At 36.8% G+C, this 17,282-nt stretch overlaps 2 protein-coding genes across 2 annotated transcripts; both read right to left on the bottom strand.

The window, feature by feature from the left end:
- Positions 1 to 2,009: 2,009 nt before the first annotated feature.
- Positions 2,010 to 5,900, bottom strand: LOC122025030. Its single transcript, XM_042583787.1, has 2 exons — positions 5,357 to 5,900; positions 2,010 to 2,226 (listed from the first exon to the last, which is right to left on the bottom strand). The coding sequence occupies exon 1, from the start codon at positions 5,734 to 5,736 to the stop codon at positions 5,371 to 5,373; it is 366 nt and encodes a 121-aa protein (XP_042439721.1). The 5' UTR covers positions 5,737 to 5,900; the 3' UTR covers positions 2,010 to 2,226; positions 5,357 to 5,370.
- Positions 5,901 to 8,530: 2,630 nt separating this feature from the next.
- Positions 8,531 to 14,048, bottom strand: LOC122022628. The gene is made up of 7 exons (XM_042580668.1): positions 13,918 to 14,048; positions 13,717 to 13,849; positions 12,365 to 12,468; positions 11,074 to 11,245; positions 10,779 to 10,919; positions 10,491 to 10,689; positions 8,531 to 10,390 (listed from the first exon to the last, which is right to left on the bottom strand). The coding sequence occupies exons 1-7, from the start codon at positions 13,947 to 13,949 to the stop codon at positions 8,649 to 8,651; spliced, it is 2,523 nt and encodes an 840-aa protein (XP_042436602.1). The 5' UTR covers positions 13,950 to 14,048; the 3' UTR covers positions 8,531 to 8,648.
- Between the last annotated feature and the right edge of the window lie 3,234 nt (positions 14,049 to 17,282).

Below are 17,282 nucleotides of genomic sequence, written 5' to 3'. Positions count from 1 at the left end.
CGGATGGCTCAACCAAGGGTTGTTTATGCCTAAGTTCATAGTGTTGGACTTGAGTCAGGCATATGGTGTGTATATTAATACTTGATATTGTGTCAAAGGAACAGAATGATGTGACCATGCACATGCAGTCAGAAGCATGGTGTCAAAGTAACAAAATGAAGTGGCCATGCACATGATGTGCATGGTGACATTTGGAAGCAAGGCGTCAAAGTAGTAAAATGATATATGTGATTATGCACATGATATATATACTAACATTTGGTATGGTACCAAATCAACCCCACGCACATAGCGTATAGGCTGATATTTGAAGCAACAACGTGACAGGGAAAGCACGAAGTGTGCAAACTGACATTTGACATGGTGTCGAATAGCAGAATGGTAGGGTAAAGCATAATGTATACTTGCTGCTGACATTTGGCATGGGATGAATGCAGTAAAGTGTTATGGACAAATATTTTTTACCAGTAAAGTGTTATGGACAGCCATCGTGTAACTGTCAAGACAATCGCCATCTATGCATTATAAATAGATAAGGTTGGGCATCGACAAAAAGGAGGGGAGAGTAATGAAGAATCTATGAGTAATGTTCCACTTTGTAATTCTTTATTTTTGTCAATAATAAAGGTTGAAAATTTTCCTGCACTTCACTTCGTGTATTGTTTGTTTGAAACTCTCGTTGGGCATTTCTCTTGTACTTTGTGCGAGGCTAGTCGACAAAAGCATGCTCACGACTAGTTAATTAGTGGCTAGTTCACAGTCACGAACTCGCAGCTAGTCCACTACCGTGAGGTCGCAGCTAATTATTGTCTGCTCCATGGTCACGAGTTTGTAGTTCGTCCATGGCCGTGAGCTCGCAGCTAGTCTGAGTAGTCTAAGAGATAAAGAGAATATTGTTGGTTGTCAGGCGATAAAAAGAAGAGCGAGGGCATATGGCAGGCAATGGTACCATCGCATCGATTGGCGGCTCCCGAGAGATGAGAGCAATTTATTGCATTCATCGGGGAACCAACTTTGATTGAGTTAGGATAAAATATTTGTTTTCATACTTTGCCTTTATCTGTCAGTCTTACAGACCGATATCATATTTTATTCCAATCCATCTTAATTTATTTAGATCAAGTATTTAAATTTTCTAATCTTGGATAGATGGTGGAATTCTCATATTCCACCAACTAAATAAATTTAGAAAACGAGATGATTCTTGACATGGTACCCAGTATTATTAAGAATCATATTCCACCCACTAACTAAATTTAGAAAGCGAGATGATTCTTGACACGATACCCAGTATATTACTAATTGTTCAAATATAGTAGACATGCACGGCATGAGTTTTGAATTTAATTATTTGGAAAAAAAATACTCAGTCACTTGTCACTGTATCATATCTTAGGGACTTCTCTGCTGGTTGATGACTTATTTGGTGTATGTGTATAAATTTTTTCTTCAAATGTGGCCTATAACTAAATGATATTGGACTGCTTGTCACAAGTCCTTCCTAATTTACTTTGATGATCAAAATTTTTTTACAAGATTAAAACGGTCACCCTAGCAATCATTGTACCTCTCACATATGTGGAGGTGTCTTCATGTGTGAGAGGCACCATGTGCAAACAAGGCACCTCCGCATGTGAGAGGCGCTCATGATCGTCATGTGAGTGTGCAGACGCCTGAATGTATGTGAATGTTGGGGACTTGATGTTCGAATCACTTCCGAGCACCGTACATTCACACACCTAATCAGGCACGTATAGTGGTGAGAAAACTAAAGTTAATAGCCGTAACCAAACTACGGAAGTCACTCGTAGTTAAGTGGCGTTGCTCAGAATTTCTCAGAAACTTTAACAAGAAGGTGGCAATCCAATTAGGTCGTCAGGTAAACGACCAAGCCTAGAAGGGCTCAGAAGCCAACTGAGCCTGCACTGGGTGCCAGACCCAGCCATCACGGGTCGCCTGTGATGGTCCAACCACCTAGTTTGAAGAATGTCGATACATGGAATTTGACATGATCCCAAAACAATAACTTTGGCGTTTACTCAACTTTCACAAATTGTGAAGACCAGCAACAAGCGTTCACCATCTCCAGAAAACACTTGCACAACATGAAAAACACATTATTACTTTTTAGTAGCATCTTAATAGGAATCTACAAGAAAACAAGTATAGGACTTTTCTTTCAATTCCAATTACTTTCAGAAAGCTCTGAGCAACAGTGGTCTGCCCCTGTATCATCAGTAAACACCAAATTACTTCAATATTTTTCCATGATCATAAATGACAGGCAGACGAACAAATACGGAAACACCATTAAGTTTGTATCTAAAGAAAATGATCATGGCTGCCTTAGTAAAGGATACACTAACTTTCCGTGGAAATATTTTTATTGGTACTTTTGATCAGTAATGCAAAAAAAAAACATGAGGATTTAAAGAGAAATAGTTAGTCAAAGAGTTAGTTCATATCTTGTAGCAAAGAAAGAAAAAAAAATCTAGTATTAGAAACAAGATGATGGAGTGACTCGGACTCCAGCAAAGATTTCCTCAAGATTAGAAAGGGAGGATTGAAGGTGCCCCACTCGTTATGGGTTGGAGCAGCTCATCTGTGGTTCAAAGATGGACTCAACCAAGTGGTGCATTGGAGCATGGCACAAAGTAGATGCACAATCTCACTGCAGATGGAGCAACTCCAGCAGAGATTTCCTTGACATTAGAAAGGGAGGATCAAGGTGTCCCAAATTGCTCTGTGTTAGAGTGATTCACCAGTCCTTCAACGGAGGGACTTAGCCAAGTGGCAAACAGTGGTTTTTGGCACTAAGTAACTAAGTAACCTCATTGCAGACCCTACAACACTCTGCCAGTTCTACCTTAACATTGTTACCAAGACAAGTCAACCCCCTTAATATCCAAAGTCATTTTCTCCTTCAAGGAGGTGCTTCTTGGTCATTTAGAGGATCCGCCAACGATGACGAGCCTCACTCTATTTTCTCCTTGAAGGAGGTGCTTCCCTCCTTGAGGATTCATGCATAATATATGTGTAAAATGAATTGAGTGAGGATAAATTTTTGATATGGCCAATGTTGGCACTAAGACCATCTATGTGTCATCAACCCACCTAGGAGTTAATATACCAAGGATCCTTGTAAGACCTCCACTTCCCCCCATGCCGAGCTCAACAACAGCGCTTCACCCCAATCATTTCTTTCCTCCAGCACTCCTCCATCTTCAGCTCCCTTCCCACAACATCCTACCATGGTGAGGTGTCTTCTGCAGCACCTCCAAGATGGTTCTACATGAATAACACAAGATACGGTTGACAATTTTATGTGATTAATAATGACTGGGATTTCAAGGGCACAATCTAATTTTTCATCTCAATCTGTCAAGTGAATAAGATGAGAATCCCTTCCAATGTGATTCGAGTGCATTTCTAGTCAATTTTCTCTAGAAGATTACTTGACTGGCTTCTCGCAACTCTCCTCCCCCCTTTCGGCAACATCTATGTAGCATCAAAGGCAGAGGGCAATATAGATAAGCTTGATTTGGTCGTGAATATACAACTCTGTTGAACCTACAACAGATGGTTGGGAATGCCATTGAATACATGGTCTCCAATTTTACGACTATGAATGTCATTGAAGAAGATTGCAAGGAAATTAGGCTCTGCATCCATTGTTGGCAAGAAAATTATATCCATTGGGAAATTAGGCTCTCATTGCTTATCAATGCCACCCAATCTCCATTAACGTCCTACTCATGCATTAGAGGTTACAATCTCCTCAATCTATAAGATGACCCTTAGAATGATATTAATTATTAATATAACTATACAGACGACACCAAGATGAAGAAAGAAACGTGCCAATAGCAATGTTCTTCAAGCTCTATGTTGTTGAATAAGTCAAGATGGTAAGTGACATGTGTTGTCTAGTGTTTTTCTATTTAAGCCCACGATAAGCACAGTGATCATCAAAGGCTTTGTGTTGGCAAGTGAACTCAGTCATTCCAAGGAAAAGGATCAAATTAGGATGTAACAATGTGCCCCTATGAATTGGACATGTTGGACAATCATCATCCTCTTCATGCTCACTTTTGAGTAAGTTCATGAACCGATAGTAACAACATGACCTCTCTACTGTGTCCTTCACGACCCATTCCCTCTTTGTATGACATAATCCCACACCTAGTTAATTGTGATATCACCAGGACATTGGGGAGCAGTCTCCAGCAAGGAATAGATTGAATGGTAGGGGCGATTTAGATGGATGCTCATCCTTGCCGTGTTACTACAGACTAATGAGCCCATTAACTTATGTGCTCTTTGGTCATTCAATTTTAGGTATCATGTGCTAGTTTCTAATGTTTCTCTGTGTTATTTTTTTTATATATCCGTATCACTATTTTTTAACATTTGTTGGTGACCTCTTAGACTAAACCCTCGCTTCAATCTATCATGACTTGGTTTACATCAGCATTGAGTCTAACTCCTCTGACTAATCCTTGAGCTCCTCATCCTTTTCTCTTTTAGATAAGTCGCCTCCACCCTTTCTATGTAATATTGAAATTATACTATGTATGAACATATCTAGAGTAGATATTACAATATGAAGCATAGCAGGCCTTCAGACTGCCCACTTCCGAAAAAAAGGGAATCTTCATCCACATGCCACTTAATGAGATGCATAGAGTTAACCTTGGTTAGACTATATTATATGATTAAGTTTCTAATTGATGATGTTAAACTTTGAGTTACTAACCCATGTGTTGCATTGTGATTTGTGATTTTAAATGACAATTGTGGATTGGGATATTCATACTTGTCCTGAGTTATAATATTAATTGATCTTTGACTTGCTACATGATATATTAACCTAACTTGTGATTGTTTTATGAATTTATGACCTGAGAATCAATACATGAGTTTGTTTTAGAGGGGACCATGTTATGACATTAATCTTTTATATCAGAAATCGAGTCATTGTTTGATTAATTGGAGATCAAGGAGGACAATAGTCGCTTAGTGATTTTAAGCTTTTGGTTACATGTGTTAATCTAAGAGTCGATTGAACTTTGTAGCTTAATATTTAATTTTGTATTGACATGAGAATCTTTAATCCTTATCACAAAGTGGACATGTAGTGGAGTTGGCTTACTGCCATATTGTGCTTCTATAATTGTTTTGTTTGTTGTCCCATCTCCACAGGAACAGTACAATCGAAGAAGAAGATATACTTATCCCAACACATACTTGGCCAAGAAGGATGCCGGATAAAGGTTAAATTCTTTGAATTATCTCAGAATCAGGTTTTTCTAACAAGAATCGGTTCATAAAGCAGAAGGATGATTAGGGATTCTACCTGGAGAGGAGGGATCACCACCAGCTATACAGCATCTTGTTGTAACGATCCTTGAACCAGCGGAAGCTCCTCCGCAAGGAGCCCTTCATCCTGCCTTCCACGGCGTAGGCCTTGTAGCTTGCGACGCGCTTCCTCCGCTGGAAATCGGGGTCGCTCAGGGCCCACCTGCTCTTCTTGGAAGAGGAAGAGGAAGAGGAAGCGGCAGAGGAAGAGGAGACAGCCTTCTCCTTCACCCCTTTGGAACCGTAGCCGCTGTAGGAGTAGGTGCTGTAGCTCCTGTAGTCGTAGAGGCCGGAGGGCGGCGGCGCCGCCTCCCGACTGCCGTAGCCCTCGATCTGCAAGTTGCCGCCGCTGGTGGACTTGGATCGGCGGCTATCCATGGGAGCAGAGGAAGAGGAGGAGGAAGGCGAAGTGCGGTCACGTCGAGGGAAATGGAATTTGGGGGTTCGAAGCTTGAAATGGGGGGAGAGAAGGCGGCGGCGTGAGGATCTGGGAAAAAGAATTGGCAACGCCGTTGACCGTTGCCTATTTGTTGGTGATTTCCTCAATTAGAGCTATTTTTCCACGTTATTAAAAAGGGTTAAAGAAACACATAAAGAAAGATTTTGTTTTCTTATTTTTTTTATGGGGGGAAAAAAAGAAAGAACAATTATCTATGATTCTTTTAAAGAAAGAATACCTCCTTTTATTTATTAGATTTAATTTTAAAAGAATGTTAAAGGTGCAATTACGTCGAACTTTAATGGTTGCATTTGGAAAGGTAGGAATAAATTCCGAAATGATTCGGGGTTTATTAAGTTGGAATGAAATTAATAATTCTTCAGTAATTAAATTAATATTTTGGATGTGATAAGTTGGATTTACTTTAATGCCAAATATTGGATGAATAGATACTGATGAATTATTTTGTAATATATCAAAGATATGATTGATATGATATGTTGGACGTCCACTTATGTGTCTAACATAGACGATTGAGTGTCCTGAAATTCTTCCAAATTTTCTGTGGGCACTCGTCTATGCTGGGTGCCCCCACCCAACATGTATCTTTCTATATATTTAAACAAAATTTTAAATTAGGAGATAAAGCTATCATTTTTTATTATTATTTATATAAATTATATTTATTTATTTTATTTAAACAAATGGTTTAAACCAGCAGATGAAGCCATCATTTATTATTATTATTTATATAAATTTTATTTATTAATTTTTTGAATAAAATAAATAAATATAATAATCAAACATAAGTAATGAAGGTACTGAATTAAAATCAAATTGTCTCTAGGTTACGGTGTCATGATAGATTATCAGGATCTTTTGATCCGTGATTTGTGATCCAGAGGATGGATCATAATTTGTGGTACAGAGGATGGGCCACACAAGTTGATTGGTTGATGGAGATGGATCCCACCTATTTAATAGGTGAAATCCATCCCCATCAACCAATGGATGTAGTGGTCCATTTTCTGGATCGTAAATTACGGTTCAGAAGATTTGTGCTTCATGATAGGGCATCCAGATTGTCACCCAGGTATATACGGTTCGATCCTTAACTATGACGTATTTGTAGAAATTTTTTCTCCAAATGAGAAGCGCAACTAAAGGATGTTAAGCTTCTGGGTTGGATGCCACGTGCACTTCTGGATTTATCTTAGTGGTTGATGGGAAACTTTCATGGGGCCGAGCCAATTACCCCGATAGTCAATGAGGTTAACTGGATTTATCATTTTTTTAAAAATTAAAATCAAATTAAGGTCAAATAAAATCCATTGGGTACACACAAAAATAAGGAGTATGCTGGTATAAATCGGCTCGGTGGATGCATGTCCTCGGGAAAAAAAGACTCTTCTCACTCTCTGTCTACTTGTGCGGTCAACTATAAATTGATCTCATGATTTAACTCTCTTCACCTAATCTAAAGATGAACTCTAAAAAGTACTTAAATGAGTGTAATTATTTTTTATTACAATGTTAATCTAAATCAGGATTGATTTAGATATGACTTAATTAAATTATAATTGAACTAAGTTTAATTAGATTAAACTAGTCCAATCGTGCTAAAATGAGTTAGTGATTTTTTATTTTTTTTTAGAAAACCTATTATCTCCTCTCTTTCCTTTTTTAGTCTCGCTCAAACAGCCTGACAGCCTCAAGCGCAAGCCTCCACTCGCCCGACTTCTTCTTCTTATATATTCTCCTTCCTTCTCCCTGATTTTTTCCCCCAACCATAGCTTACTTATTTTTCCCTTCTCCTTCGACGCTCTTTTCTTCTTCCTCTTCTCCTGAACAGCAGCTCTCATTCTTCCCTTCCTTTTGTTATTTTTCCGCCGATCAACAGCAACCCTATGTTCCTTCTTTTTGAATGAGATTTAGCTGAGAATGAGAATATAGATGTAGATTATATTTCAAAATCTCGTTGGGCACAATTTTATTGAATTATATAATATAATGATTTATTTTGTTATACATATATAATTTATTATATATTTTTTTGATAATAATATATGATTTATTACATTAAGTTCAACCCCAAACTCTAATTCCGGATCCGTACAAGTTATCAAGGCACTAAGCTTTTAGTGAGGAGTCAATCAGTCCTCACTAATCAAGTCGACTAATAACATCTCTTAGAGCAAACTATAATTTAAATACAGTTACCTCATAATGATTTACTGGCCTAATGATGTCTAATCTAGTTGGCTAATCACAATAACAATCAACCTAAGTTTGGAGTCATAGATTAGCTATGTTTAACCAACCAATAACTATTGATAAACAACACAACCTAAAACACCAAATAAGGCACCTTCAAGACTTAAGTATTTTAGGAAGTCTCAAGACCTGCAATAATTACCAGAATTACAAATCCAAGACAAGATCACTAGTTCAAATTAAGTCACTTAAAAAATGATCAACTTAACTACAATGGAAGAACAAGGTTATCATTTTTAGCACATGGATTAAGCCATATTTAAACTATTAACCTCCCGTGCTAAGTCTACCACTAGTTCAACCATCATCACCTTCTCATGTTGGAATGCAGAGGAAATTGGAGAAGAGGATATAAAGATGGAATTTAATTTCCTCTTTTTTCCTCATCCAAATAAATATGATTCTAAGTCAACATGGCCTTAGTAATAAAGGGAAACCAATTTGAGGGAAAAGTGCAGGAATTTTTTACCTTCTTTTTATTGTTCAACTATTCAAGTAACAAAATGACTATAGTCATGAATATTCACCAACAAGAACCGAAGTTTAACCCAAAGGAGAAGAAAACAAACTTGCAACATTATGTTGGATGACTGTTTAAACGGAGTGACTGCAAATGAGCGACGATGGTATCATAGTCGGGAAGTTTGGGATGAACATGGGAGGCCCTTTTGAGAGACATTTGATGTGAAGTCAGATTCTCCACTGAGGTTGATGTGTTTGGTCCACCATTTCTTTGAACTGAAGATATTCCCAACCCATGTATCGGTGAACTTTGACTTCGCTTAATTGGCGGAACTTCCTTGTCCAGTAAACAAGGTTCTTCAGATGATAAATTTAACTGCACGGACTTGGAACTTACACTATTATTATGGTTTTTATCTGTTATTCTATCTGAAAAACATTTGTATGGAGTTTCACTTGACGGTTGAGACATGATTCTTGAGATGGTGTCTTCTTCAGAAACTGACGTTGTGCTTCTTGTTCTCCGAGAAAGATTAGCATCCCTAGTGGCTCTCCTTGACATTGTAAGAAAGGATGCATCCTCTGTATTTATCGAATCTTCAGTCTTTACTAATGTGATGGCAGTGACCTCCCTTTGAAACTGGTCTTCTTCCTTCTCATAGTGTCTGTCTGCATAAGATTTTGAAGCTCTTACTCTGAATGCATAAGGAGGTGTATGTGAATCATCATTAGATGAATCTTCTTTCTTATTGATAGGAGATGAGCTGTACGATGACAATCTTGATTGAGGTACAGAATCAAGAACAGAACCTGTTAAATGTGGAAGATGACGATAGCTCCTGTTTCTAAGTCCACCTTTTAGCGGTCTTAAGTTTAATCCTCCAGTCTCATAAGTTTCATCAGTAGCTGCAGAATGTGTTAATTCTCCATTTAGATCATCAATATTTCTAGGAGATGATTGATTTCTTGGAGTTTGCTGCATACTTTGCATGCTTAATCCGGAAAAACTTTTCTCAACATTGCTTGAACTGAGGATTGCTTTTTCAACTCCTTTCTTGAACCCGAAAGGGGTACCTTCATCAGATGCTGCAGCATATGGACCATTTTCAAAGGTGTTGTCCTCAAATTTTTCTATGCAATCCTTGTTGTCGGTGCTATCGTCATTTGTTTCGTAATTCAGTGCTAAATCTGTGTAAGGGTCAGAAAGAAGTTCACCTTCTGCATTTGTTAAATCCTTAATTCGGTGTGTTGCTGATGAAAAATGTGTCTCATCCACCTGCTGCTTAGGGCTCCAAGAATTTACATCTGAAGTTGAACCGCTATGTTTTCCTTTTCCTTGCCCCAATTTTGAAGAACTTCCTTTACTAGATCTCCCACTTGCAGAATTCTCATCAAAATAAGAATTATTCTGATCAGATATTAGGATAGAGGAATCGACTTCTTTTCTACTCACAACATCCCATCCCGTGCAGCCACGATGAGTGTCAGAGAAGGAGGAGGAGGATGATTCACTAAATCCACAATAAAAGTACTCCAGCACATCATCTTCCTGATTCTTAGGTAATTCTAGAAACCGAGCTACTTCCGGCTTTGAGACTTGCAATGATTCAGACACTTCATCTTTGATAACATAGGCAGATGATTCATGCGATGGAAAATGTTGAACAGAATAATTTCCATGGCTTGCCAATTCAGCTGCAGCTCTAGCTGCCAAGCTAGCCTTTTCGGCAGCTTCAGCGGCAACCTCAGCAGCAGAGACTGCATCTTTAAACTCCAAGCTCCAGTTGTTGCTATTAAATGAAGAATTCCTTTTGCTGCAATTGGTACAACTCACTTCTTCCACCACAGGCCTTCTTTCTTTTTGCAATATCAGAGAATACCATTAATTAGAAAAGGATAGCAGTAAATTAGAAAATACAAATAGTAGGGGATTTACTAGTTAATGCATGCCTCATACCTGAACCTAGGGGATTTAGCAATATATTTGGACTGTATATGCTTACACTAGGAGCTTTATCTAAACCAATTGAATTTCCTCTGACACCGATCTCGGAGAACAATTTAACCTGTTCATCCGTGATATGTGAAGATGAGAGCACCACATCAGAGGATTGCATCAACATCGTATTGGCGCTAGTAAACTGGATTGGATCATTCTGCTCAAGTTTGAACTCAAAGAGCTCAGAAACAATTGGCCATGCAATTACAGATGGAGGATCAGATGTAAACGAAGAATAAAATTTACCAGAAGATCATCTCTCGGTTTCTTAATTTCGTCTACAAATGACTTTGGTTCCCACTTGACATTATGTTCTCTGGCAACTTCAATCAAGACTTTTAATTTCAACTCTACTTCAGGAGCTCCTGTTGATAGTTTCTCAATCATCTGCAATTTTAGCAAGTTAAACAATCAATAGTATAAGATTTTTTTTTCAAAAGACTGAACCATGTGAGAACTCATACGAAAACATTACGAATAAATTAAAAAGTTCTTTCCTTCTACAGAATTACTTATCGAATCATACACCGGAAGTCCTTACCATTCTGCTAACCCCACAATCTGGTCGAACTTCAAGAATATTGGAAACAAATTCTTTGCCATATTTAGCCGTAAATTGCTTTTTAATATCCTTAAGCTCTGGAATGTCTGTGCACCTTGGAGATGCAAATATCACACTACAAATAGGTTCCTTCAGATCCTTAGGGCAGCTCCTATTAGATGAGAAAAAGATAAAGAATGCTGAAAAGATAGCTGATGCAGGAAAAAACCAAAAAAAAAAAAAATCTAATGTATACTATGAGTTATCACTTTCAAAAAAAATCTAATGTTAAAGTGTCAATAGAACATGTGAGAAATCCCTAATTAACCGAAAAGTATACTTAGGAATTATATCATAGTTTATTTTCTCATAAGACATTGTATGTTAGTGACACTAGAACAATTAATAAGAAGTGAGAAATCCTTATTCTGAGCACACACAAACACATCTTCCAATGACTTTATCAACTTGGTAGAAGGCACCTTCTAGGCATGAGAAATCTTAGATAAGCAGAAAAATCTGTGATAAGATGGAGAGATATATGACCTTTAAATGCTGTTTTTTCTACTTATATGGCATAAAGATGTATTAACCAAATTGCACCTTCATTTCGATAGGGGTCATTGTTTTTAATGTCTGAAACTGATTCTGCATATAGATTAATTTACCAGGCATGTACCTTAACATGGAGGTTCTTCTGATTGTAACAATTCATAGCGCAATCTGACCGTTATGGTGTGCTATTGAGGTCGTACTAGAAAAACAACAGGCTTAATAATTGCTTGTTTAGAAATAGATCAAAGTGATCCAAAAATAATATCAACAGATTTTATACATATATTTGGAGCTCGCGAGCAATATATATATTTATGCAATATCATGACTCATGCTAAACACATTTTTATCCTACACTGCATATGCGAGTTTCAGCATTCTCAATTGGAATATGGAAAGCCTATTGCACCATGAAATGTTTTTGATTTGATAAAACCTTTTAGATCCAATCTATCAGGAGTATGAATTTCAAATATGGTATGCCAAACAAATTGTGTAGATATGAAATGTGTGATTAAAATATGCAGAAAACATGTGTCCATTATCGAAACAACCAATTGAAGAAGAAAATAAAATAAAATCAGAAAAAGAAAAAAAAAAGAACTTAAATGATTTCCTGTTGCAAGAATATATACCGTAGGGCCTTAGCTTGTGTAGAAAAGTAATGTTAATGAAAGAATTGTTAAGGAAAATAATCCCTTCAAGTAGGAAAATCATAGATAATAAGCTAACATACTTTTGTGACTCAATTATTGGCAAGAATTCAACAATTAATTCGCAATAGGTTTCAATGAGATCATATGCTGACATCATCTTCTCTTCCTTAATCACATGCTGAACCTGAAAAGAAAATATAAATTCAAATGACAAGTTACTAATGACATCAGCTGCAAGGTAGATTACAATTCTTTTTGTTATCAGAAATTATCAGCAATATCACAGTTCAATGAAATGCTTCGCCAATTATAACAAAAGAAATCACCAATAATTTCTTCAACACTATGAGATTACAAGAAAAAACATAAACAATGTGGAAATGTCACAAAGCACATTGTTGATAGAAGCAGCCAGTTAATTGCTCAGTAAGTTTCATTAGACATTGCAAAACATATTAGCTACAATTTTAAGGTTATTATATTATGGCTAGCACGATAAATATGAAGAAAAAACATTAGGTGAAATGGAGGATGAGGTTGGGATTGTATTTTCAGTAGTAACTTGTGATAGTGGAGAATTGTGCAGACATAAATAGTCAATTCCATTATGGAAGCTCAGTGAACACAAATTCAGCTGCAATAATTGTTCCGCACACTATACAAAAAGGTTCAGTCACAGAGAAGGAACTAAAATGACAGTATAACTGAACAAATCAATTGGAAACTTTGAAAGATCATTACAGAGATCCAATTCTCACCATGCATATGAATTTTGATATAATTAATTTAAAATATGGATACAAATAGCCATTTTTCTATTTTTGGTGAAATGAAAGATGGTAAGCAAGCTCACAATGTTTGATTTCGAAACCAAGTTTTTCAGCTTTGTAATCAAATACAAACAGTGCTCAGATACAGATGTTCATAGACAAAATAGAACACCAGGAAAACAGATGGGAAGCTAGAGATAAGGGATTTGCACTGGAAATACATAGCTTCTAAACAAGTGGAACTAAAGGCATGCATGATCTTGCTATACAACCTCATATAGTTCATTTCTGCGCATCAGTTCTTATCAATTATTCTTACACAAACACAGTATATCACGATCTAAATTCTAAAACATTGTTAATCTACTTTCTACTTGAAAACAGACAGTGTGACAGGACATATCAAAATACTAGTAGATTTTGCTTATGAAGCTAATAAAATTAACATTACTTTCTGTCTTTCTAGTAACAAAGACTTGCATAGATGTTAACAAAAGGATAATATTCATTCAGCCAACCCGAATCATCTACAAACAAAGCTTGTCGATGATAACTGTAATAGCTGATATTAAACTCGAATGAAGATCTAACAAGACAGTAGTTGGCACAAATAGAAAACTGGATGCATCAAGGCGACAAGAACGAGGGTAAAGTCAACCAACCCGGATCCGCGCGATTTCATCTTGCCCCATCTGGAGAAGCTGGGACAAATCCCGCCTCATCGTCCGCACCTGCGCCTCCCCCTTGTTCTTCAGAAGCTTTGATCGTGACACCGCAAGCTTCAGCGTGGTCTTGCTACACACCAATCAAGAAACCGAATGAAGTAATTCGAATCAGCCATGAGGGTGTTGATTAAAGCGTACCATTTGGCGGCCTTGAAGCTTTTGGAGAACATGCCGGCCAGGAGAAAGGAGGGGCGATGACTTAGTTATTGGGCGGCGAGAAGCGGCAAATCGCGCGCTCCGGCGGAGCTCGCGCCGGCTCCGGCCATGTTCGTTTGAGCGAGCGCTCGGTACCTGGGAGGGTAATTTAAGCAGCTGGAGGGAGAGGTGGATGGTGGGGTCCACGAAGCGGGACCTGCGGAACCGCATTTTAGGTTTCAATTTGAACGTGGCGTTGGAGCGAATCCGCGCGTACTTGAGAACAGATTGTTTTTTTTTTAATTTAATATTTTTCATCAATTTTTTATTTAATATATTAATATATTTTATTCTGGAATCTTGTCTCTTTTTTAATTATTGTTAGTTAATTTACAAAATCATGCATTAAATTGGATCGAATTAATTTTTTATTTTTATTTTAAATTTTTCTGGTTGAATTTTTTAGTAATTCCAACAACTAGAAAACAAAAGTGTGTTTTAGGATCTTTGTGAGGCATTTCAAATTGTTTATCAAAAAATAAAATAAATAAATAAAAGTACAGTGAAAGTAAAGAGGGTTATTTTCTACTATTTATTTTGAAATTTTATATATTTAAATTCATCTAATAATTTACATCGTAAGACTTAAGTTTTAAGGAACGCTAAAATTTAAAATGGGCAAAAATATATGCGCTTTTTTCAAATCACATTCTATTTTGGATAGATTTAGATTTTTTTTTTTTTATCCCAGGACGTTATCTCCCACCTAATTTTCCTTCTAAATTTTAAATTCACGGGACGTGTTATAACAACCATAAAATATAGTTACTATTGTATTATACCACTTACAATTTTACAGTTATTATAATATAAATATTGATGTGCGATAATGAGCAACCCCACTTTGCTATCATGGTAGATATTAAAAGAGGTCAAAATTAAGACGGTCAGAGGGTCGATGTTGTTGGCCGGTTGGGTGAAACAGACTCCGATCGGGATTAAGTACTGACCCATCGTCTCCGACATATGAAATAATCAAATTGACGCTCGAGGGAGGACAACATACAGAAGTCAAGCCGAGCGGCTACCCTGCTCGGCTGAGCAACACACTCAACATCAGTCGAGCACGCGGACAGTGAGTTTCCGGTCGAGCAGCTATCCCGCTCGACTAGCGATAAATCATGACAGAAGAATTTCGACCGAGCGACTATCCCGCTCGGTCTAACAACAGACGATGCACGGGCAGTGAACTTCCGACCGAGCGGTTAGCCCACTCGACCTGATAGCAGACAGTACACGAACAGGATTTCCGTCCGGCGCGGCTACTCCGCTCGGCCAAGCAACAGACACAGCAGGATATCTTTTGACATCCTTTTTGATCAGGTAGAAGATCGTACGGCGGAAGCTTCCACTGTCACTTCAGAGATATGTTTGGCTCGTTAAGGTATTGTGTCAAGGACACTTTACTGACATGTCTTTTCAAGGAAAGTTTTGAAAGACATGCTTGCCTTGAGAAGAGTGCACGCGCACTTACAGAGCTCAATATAAAGGGAGTCCAAGCATCGAAGGAGGTATGTGTTACATGCGATATTTACTGTTGCGCTATAGTTCTTGTTCCATGCTTCTTCTTGCTTCACTGGAGACTGACTTGAGCGTCGGAAAGTCATCGTCGGCGATCCCTTCCCTGACTCAGCACTGACGCTGCTTATGTTGCAAGCTGGAGCGGAGTTCATAGGAGCGCCACGTCTCCGGCATCCATCTCTTCGACTTATCAAATATTAAGTGAGTAGATTGAATCCGTGTTGTAGTAATAATAGTTTAATAACTACTATAACGTAAATGGTATGCAAGCATAATTAAATTTATATTATAATAACTATGAAAACTATTATAATATGAATATTTTTGAATAAGTTAAGTATGTATTATTGTAGCAACTATGAAATTGTAATTGTTACATAATGTATAGTAGTTATAAAATCATAACCGCTAGTCTCTAAGACTATGATGTAACGATAATGATGTTTAGATGTTTCGCAAGTATCCATGATTTAATTTTTAATTATGATATATTCATATAGATTTCTACTCCAAATGAGAGTTACAATTACTAAATCATACTTTGGTGGCCAATGATATGAAAATACTCTCATATAATATAGTCTAATCGGCTTCCTAATTTATCTTATATGAGATGTCCGATATCTGACCTTTTACAGAAATTAAATCATGCTTTAAAAATTAGCCCACGGTGATGGTGACTATTGGTTGTACACATTGAAAGAACACAAGTAAACAACAAAGAGATGAAATAAAATAAAATTTTAAATAAAGAACAAGGTGTTGAAAGGGAAATCTTAAAATGCATAAATCATTAACAACAAAGCTGCAAAGATTGACTTAAGGAAATTAAATTTCACTCTGGATCTAAATTAGGATAGGTCTATGTTGCCTTACTTTAGGTTAGTTTAGACTCTCGAGTGCATGTGTGACTCGAATTCCTAAGATTTCTTCATCCTACTCATTTTCTAAGTCCTTTGCTTACCTTGGTGATGCACCATTGATCTAAGAAAAGTTGAATTTTAATATATCATAATTTTTAATTCGCATATTAGAATAAAATAATTTATATGTTAAATCGAAATCGAAACTCATTCAGGTATCTATATATATATATATATATATATATATATATTAAGAATAGAATCTATAATCCATCACTTGGCAAAAAAATGTCATTTAGACCTTTTGCTCCATTTTTTTTTTTATTACTATTTTTGATATTTTTGATGATTTTTGAGATTTTTAGTATTTATGATATTTCCATTTTTACAAGTTATTTTAAGATTAAGGGTCTATTTAAATGATGTTTAATTGTTTTAGGATTATCTTTTGTTATTAAATCAAAAGTTCTTTTTGGTAAAATTAGAGACAGTGATTTCTTTTCGTTTGTTGATTTTCTCGTGTTATGTTCCTCTCAATTCTCTAAACCTCTGTCTCTAAAATAATTATTATTATATTCGGCGTCATTTAGCCTCTAGAAATACCTCATATGACTTAGTACCAAGTCCCCTAATCAATTGTCCTCTCCAAATATTTTTGAGCTCCCCAAACTCCTTATATCTAGCACAATTTCTCGGATTTCTCATTCTCATGCCTAATTACTTTCATGTGATTATGGGACATGTCTCCCATCCGAAGCCCACAATCTTTAGGATGTGTTTAGTTGAGGATTATCCTTGATAATTTTGATTATCTATCCCAAGTTATCAATAAAAATCTTGTTTAATTTATGTAATCAATGATTCCGAATAATATTCCATACCCGACACATCAGCAGAAAGGACATGCAATCAGGAATCATAAAA

Source organism: Zingiber officinale, chromosome 9B (genome assembly GCF_018446385.1).
Source record: "Zingiber officinale cultivar Zhangliang chromosome 9B, Zo_v1.1, whole genome shotgun sequence".
Lineage (NCBI taxonomy): Eukaryota > Viridiplantae > Streptophyta > Magnoliopsida > Zingiberales > Zingiberaceae > Zingiber > Zingiber officinale.
Note: the sequence above shows the minus strand (reverse complement) of the source record. Positions and strands in the feature narration are given on the sequence as shown.

Coding starts and splice junctions, on each gene's coding strand:
- LOC122025030 (XM_042583787.1), bottom strand. CDS start 5,736: ATGGATAGCCGCCGATCCAAGTCCACCAGCGGCGGCAACTTGCAGATC.
- LOC122022628 (XM_042580668.1), bottom strand. CDS start 13,949: ATGTTCTCCAAAAGCTTCAAGGCCGCCAAATG. Junction 10,690..10,778: donor AACCGAGAGATGATCTTCTG/GTAAATTTTATT, acceptor AAACTTGAGCAG/AATGATCCAATCCAGTTTAC. Junction 10,391..10,490: donor GCTAAATCCCCTAGGTTCAG/GTATGAGGCATG, acceptor TATTGCAAAAAG/AAAGAAGGCCTGTGGTGGAA.